This window comes from Arvicanthis niloticus, chromosome 12 (assembly GCF_011762505.2).
Source record: "Arvicanthis niloticus isolate mArvNil1 chromosome 12, mArvNil1.pat.X, whole genome shotgun sequence".
In the NCBI taxonomy this organism is placed as follows: Eukaryota; Metazoa; Chordata; class Mammalia; order Rodentia; family Muridae; genus Arvicanthis; species Arvicanthis niloticus.
Genome location: NC_047669.1, coordinates 72,409,505 through 72,415,790, shown reverse-complemented (window position 1 = coordinate 72,415,790; position 6,286 = coordinate 72,409,505). Strand labels below are relative to the sequence as shown.

Below are 6,286 nucleotides of genomic sequence, written 5' to 3'. Positions count from 1 at the left end.
ATCAGTTTTTTCTATTATTGTAATGACGTATCTGAGGATGAGAGGTTTATATAGGAAAAAAAAAAAGGTTTCTTTACCTTACAGTTTGGAAGGCTAAAAGTACAAACAGCACTGCACTAGTTCTTCTGAGGGCCCAGTGGCAACTTGGCACCATGGTGGAAGCATGTGGGAGAAATAAATTATGCTGAGAAAGAAAGCCAGAACTTAGGAGGGTCAGACTTGTTCTTCCTCAACAACCCCCTCACCGGAACCAACCAGAATCCTACAAGAACTGCATCGATATCCAAGAGCAACCCCCTTGGTGGCCCAATGATCTTGGTTCTGCCTGTAAGAGGTCCCATCATCTCTAACATCACCACACTGCAGCCCCAGCTTCTGAGACATGAACTCTTCGAGGTGAACCACTGAATAGAGCACATTTGTGCGTACTATGGCAGCACATTCTCTCGGTGCTTGCTGGGAGTTTGGGGGTGAGGAGGTCAGCTTACACATGAGCTTTGAGGGCATACAGGCTCTGCCTACCTTGCCTTCCTCTGGTGCTGTTCTTTGCTTTCCTCTTGTGCAAACACCCCCCCCCCACACACACACACACAGTCTACTGCCTCCTGAGTCCCTTGTCCTACTCTTGGTCCAGGGCTAAGTGTCTGACTCAAGAAAGCAACACATTTTTGCCTCTATCTATTGGTAAACTGGAAAAAAGTGTGGTGGGGCCGGGCGGAGGTGGCACATGCCTTTAATCCCAGCACTTGGGAGGCAGAGGCAGGCAGATTTCTGTTCGAAGCCAGCCTGCTCTACAGAGTGAGTTCCAGGACAGCCAAGGCTATACAGAGAAACCCTGTCTGGAGAAACCAAAAAAAAAAAAAAAAAAAAAAAAAAAAAAAAAAAAAAGTGTGGTGGGGGCAAGTTTCTTTAACTTATGGTTTGGAGGCTAAAGTACAAATTTCTCTGAAGGTTGCTCAGCTGGGAGAAAACCTGTCTAGACCAAGCTCATCTTGGAAGGTATGAACTTGTCTGAGAACCCAGCCCACTGAGGAAGAAGACTTAAGAAAAAAAAAAAGAGTCAGCCTGTAGCCTATCTTTTTTCAGCATGATTCTTCAGATATTAAGCCAATTACCTTGTGCTCAAGATGGTAGTCTGAGCTGACTTCCTGTGGCTGACCTTTGCTGAGCTGTGCTTTTAAGCTCAATCAATAGAACTGGTTGAGTTACTGCACCTTGAGTAAAGCACCTTACTAAAAACAAAGCACAAGGCCAGTCAAGAACCCCCCATCGGGTCCGGCTTCATCTCCCACTGGAAAATACCTTTAAGCAGGAATCACAGTAGCTTGCCACAGTTCCTTCAGTGACTATTTGTGTACCACATTAAATCTGTGCCTAAACTACACTTTGGGTTTGAAGGTGTCAAGCTTCACTAAAGAATATTTGAGGAAAGGACTATTTCTTCTTTTCTTTAAAAAAAAAAATCTCCTGAGACATGCTACTCTTAATATTGTGCATATGTAATCCCCATAAATCTAAAAGAAGTCATTTAAATGGTAATGTTTTCCTAATGTAATTGTGTTGTTTTATAAGTCGGGCAGTAGTTGGGCGTGGTGGTGTATACCTTTAGTCCTAGCACTTGGGAGGAAGAGGCAGGCAGATGTCTACAAGTTCCAGGTCAGTCTGGTTCAGGACAGCCAGGGCTACACAGAGAAACCCTGTCTCAACAAAACAAAACAACAGCAAGAAAAACAAATAAACAAATCATGATACATATGAATTATACTTAATGGGCTTATGACATGCACGAGCATGCGCCAGCACACGCACACTCGTTTTTGTTTTTGTTGTTTTTTACAAACCTCCCTTGTTCCTTCCTATTCCCTCAGATTCTGAGGAGGGGATATTTCTAAAGTAGGGAGAGGATAAAATACCCATATAATCAGGATAGAATTTGGAAAAACCTCAAAGAGGACAGAGCAGACTGAGCCTGTGTGTTAAGGGATGGAGAGGGAAGGGAGAAGCCAGAGGTCCTGTTGGTCTGGAACCTTCAGCCTACCTTGACAGGACCCATCTTTCTCTCAGGGTCCCACCTCTTCCTGTGCCCCATGGTGGAACATTTGTCTCTCTGCCACTACTATGAAGCATAGGCAACATAGCTCATGTGTGCCCATCCTGTTTAGAGCATAGCCGGGCGTGCGAGGTCTATGTGTAACAGACCTGCAGAGAGAAAGTCATGGCAAACTGAAGGGAAAAATGTTGAAATTGAATGAAATGACTAGCGGGACATTTGTCCCAACCTGTAGCCCCTTCGTGAAGCTTCTAGCACCTGGCCTCCTTAAGTCTGGCTTTGGGGCTCCTTGATGTCAGTGGGTAGTGACTGATTCCTAGTAAGGGCTTTGACTATTGGGAAGAGGCTGTCAAATCTCTTTGGAAACTTCTGGTGTCCTCATTCCAGCAAACAACATGCTTTCCTTCCTGCCTCTCCTTTTTCCTGCATGCCCTGAACACTACCGGTACCTGCAGACAGAGGCTGCCACTGCCTCCCATGTCTAGGCCGGTGCCACTCTCTCCTCACTGGTCTCCATCACTTTCTCTTTTAGGCAGGGTGTCAGAGAGAGCTAATGACATTCACAATATCCCTAGTGTTGGCCACTGGGACATAAAGTCCCAGAAACCTGATAGAATCTGGGACAACTGATTGTCTAGAATTATCCTGTAGTTGATAAACCCCCTCCTGTTCCTTACAAAGTGAGGGAGCTGGTCATCTCTGCCTTCTAGTGCCATTTAAAACAAACCTCTTATTCACAAAGCACACCGCCCCACCCCCAAGCTTCACAAAGCCCTCTTTTCTTACAAAATATACCTGTTAATAATCTCTTTAAGAGTCTCATGTGTCTGCTTCAAAGCAAACGCAAGGCGCTATATAAAGCTTATCCAGCCCTCCAGTAACTCAGCCCATCTTTCTCCTGCATCTCTGTGAGCATCCTGTGTACTCTACCCTGTGTAGCTAGTCTCGCTTCAGCCCTACTCACCTTCCACTGAGATGAAGCTTGGATGGCAGCAGCACGCAGCACACAGCACATGTTTTTATCCTTCCCGGGACATGTGCTTGTCTAAGCATTTTCAGCTCTGCCTCCTTCCCGTTTCTTGGTGCCTGTGGCCTCCTCACCTTGCAACTCAGTGTGTCCTTTCTGCTGTCGTCTTAATCTTTGCACATATATCAAACATCTCAGAATACTCCTCTTGCTTGCCCATCCCTTCTCACGGTGGTCCTGCCCATAACCCTGACCATCCCAGACACAGGCTCGTGCCAAGTGTCTCCCGATCCCTATGGTGTTCCATAAACACAGATGTTTGGTTTGTCTTTAATCATCAGGTAAGTCAGGAGAAACTTCAAGTGTTTTTGCTAAACTGAAATCTGATGGCTTCTGCCACAATGTTTGTTTCCCTGTGAGCCACAAAAGGGGACAGCTCGTCTGTTATATGCCTGGCCAGCCAGCCAGTCTTTCCCCCCAGTTACTCTGTGCTTCCCATTTTCCCACTACAGTGTGTTTTTCAGTGCTTATATATTGCTTAGTTTGGGGGTCTCACAGTAAACCTGAGAAAATTGGTTCATAAAATTTGTTGTGGGATAGAGGCAGATACATTCAGATAACAGATTAAAATGTAGGGTGCTAGTCCTTTCATCATCCTGTAAGAGTTACGACTGACTCTGGTACAAAAGTGTGTTTGTAGGAGCAGAGAAAGCAGTACTGTGTGGAGGGGTGGGGAGAAGAGGGGGTTTGTCTGGTAAGGAGGTTTACCATTAATGCTTCACTGCTGCTTGCACTTTGCAGGTTAGCCAGCCTGCGTAGGTGGCTAGCTGACTCCTACAAGGAACTGCTTGTCTTTGGATTCCAAGAAGTCAGATACAGAGCGGGAGGAGGGCGTGTGCTTGCTCGGGGGTTGTACATGTTCAGGTAGGCAGTAACTGCATGTTGGCAGGGCGTGCTTACTGAAGTGACTCCAAGTCCCTGAGGGTGGATAGGATGTGGTGGCCCCATTGCTGGCATCGCCCCAGCTCTCTCTCTTGGCAGGTTAGCCTCACTGTCAGCACAGAGCACTGGAAGTTTTATGTCTCAACTGAGCAGAGTTCAGAAGTCTTGCTGCTGCTTCTCATGAAGTGCCAAGATTAAAGTCCTGCCTGCCTGATTAGAAATGCAAGACAGGGATGCTGACAATGCTGCTCTGACAGCGTTGAGACTGGGTGCGTGCTTCTAAGGAGGCAGTGGTGATAAAGCGTCCGGTTTCCTTTCAGGTGACCTACAATGGACTGGCTCATGAGGGACAAACAGGACCACACCAGTCCACGCTAGACAAGAATGACACCACCTCCCAGCTTCTGCCTTCTCCTGCTCGGAGCCCTAGGCATCTTTGCACTTGGCCACTTCACAAAAGGTCAGAGCACACTGATTTTCACAAAGGGAAATACCATTCAGAACTGCAGCTGCCCCGTAGACATCAGGGACTGTGACTACAGTTTGGCCAACCTGGTGTGCAGCTGTAAATCTGTCCCGCCTTTTGACTTGGAACAAACCAGCTATCATGGCCATCTGACCATCTGGTTCACAGATATAGCCACATTGGGCCACCTGCTGAAGTTCGCTCTGGTCCAAGACTTGAAGCTTTCCCTATGTGGTTCCAACACCTTCCCCACCGAGTACCTGGCTATCTATGGGCTGAAGAGGCTTCGCATCAATACTGAGGCCAAGCATTCCTCGCCGGAGCAGAGTTTGCTCATCCACAACAGAAGGGAAGGCTTGTACAAAGGCTGGCAAACATGTGTGCTCATCTCACTCTTAGATACGGCTCTTTTCAACAGGGCCTCATCTTTAAAGTCATACAGTATTGACAATATTTCTAGCCTCACCAGTGACTTCCCTGATTTTTCTTACTTTAAAACGTTCCCAGTGCCAAACAACAGCAGCTATGTTGTCACGGTTATTTACTAGCATCCTGTGTCCATCCACCAGGAACTCTGAAAAAAAAAATAGAGCACTTGAACAGGAATCTGGGAATAAGGTCCTAAGACAGTTGTCCCTGTTCCTTCTCCTAGCCTCCATTTATGACAAAGCCACACCTATGAGCAGCCGGTTCTCTCTGTCCCACTTAAGAGCAATCTGACTCCTGAACTATGTCCCAAGGGTCAGCTAGACGCTAGGTCTTTGCGACTGGTCCCCGGGAAGAGCTGTCTGGTTAGAGGGGCAGAGAGTAGTCCGTTCCAGGGACTGTTTATTGGAGCTCAGTACAGTCATAGCCCCAAGGATCTTCTTTCAGAATGCAGTAATTCTTCCTTACCTGTGTGCATGCACTCCAAGACCCCAGGACACCTGAATGAGCAAACAAGACAAAACCCTATGCATACTGTAGTTTTCCTATAGAGACTTTTGATAAAATCTAACTTATAAATTAAGATCACTATGGGATTAAGAAAAACTGTAACATACTGTAAGAAACTTGTGCAAACACGCTTGCTTACAATTACACTATTACTTGTGCTTGCCCTTCCCATGACGAGGCTCTTTGGCATAGAAACATTTTCAGCATTGCTACTTTCCACACGATGGCTACTACAGAATAAAACACGGGTTTCTTGGATCGTAACGTGGCAATCCCAGCGGTCAGTCTGATAACAGAGACCAGTCACTGGGGGCGGATGGCTGGTAGTGTATTTGGTGTTTATAGGACTGGCAAGCAGATGATTCTGTCCCAGGTAGAATCAGGCAGGACCACATTCTTCACACTCCCCAGAACAACTTGAAGTTTAAAACTTCTAACTTATAAATAAAACTGCACAGCGTGGACCATGGTGCCCCCCCCCTTTTTTTTTCTTTTTCATTTTGTGATGTAAGTCTAGAATTCTGATTCAAAAAATGACAGATTTCAGAAGTTTGGGGACCTAAACTCCTCTAAACAACAGGTTTGCCCAGTCTGATATTTTCCAGATAGTTGTGAAGAACAAATGCATTGAGAAACTGGAATTTGAAAGTGTGTTTATGAACTTGGGAAGGTTGTGTGGGACCTTAACACTACCTGAAGGCATTAGGGTTCTGAGAGAGGGGTGCATGATCCAAGAGAGAGGTACATGAGTGAAAACACATGCCCATGCATTTAACCTCAAATTCATGCACACAGCACTGTTCTGCGGGGAGTTCTTTTCTGGTCCCTCTTCACTTTCAGAGACACTGGCAAGGCTCTTTGGGCCTTCCCTTTCATTTCCTCTGCATCTGCTCAGCATCTTTGTGCCCTCCATCCCCGACTCCTG

The 6,286-nt window shown here is 46.3% G+C and overlaps 1 protein-coding gene across 1 annotated transcript; it reads left to right on the top strand.

Moving 5' to 3' along the window:
* Positions 1–4,321: 4,321 nt before the first annotated feature.
* Epcip (exosomal polycystin 1 interacting protein) lies at positions 4,322–4,973 on the top strand. The gene has a single exon (XM_034515633.2). It carries the CDS (start codon positions 4,344–4,346, stop codon positions 4,971–4,973), a length of 630 nt encoding a protein of 209 aa, XP_034371524.1. The 5' UTR covers positions 4,322–4,343.
* The last annotated feature ends 1,313 nt before the right edge of the window (positions 4,974–6,286 follow it).

What these genes read in the sequence shown, in the direction of transcription:
- Epcip (XM_034515633.2), top strand. Translation starts at nt 4,344, where the DNA reads ATGACACCACCTCCCAGCTTCTGCCTTCTCCTGCTCGGAGCCCTAGGC.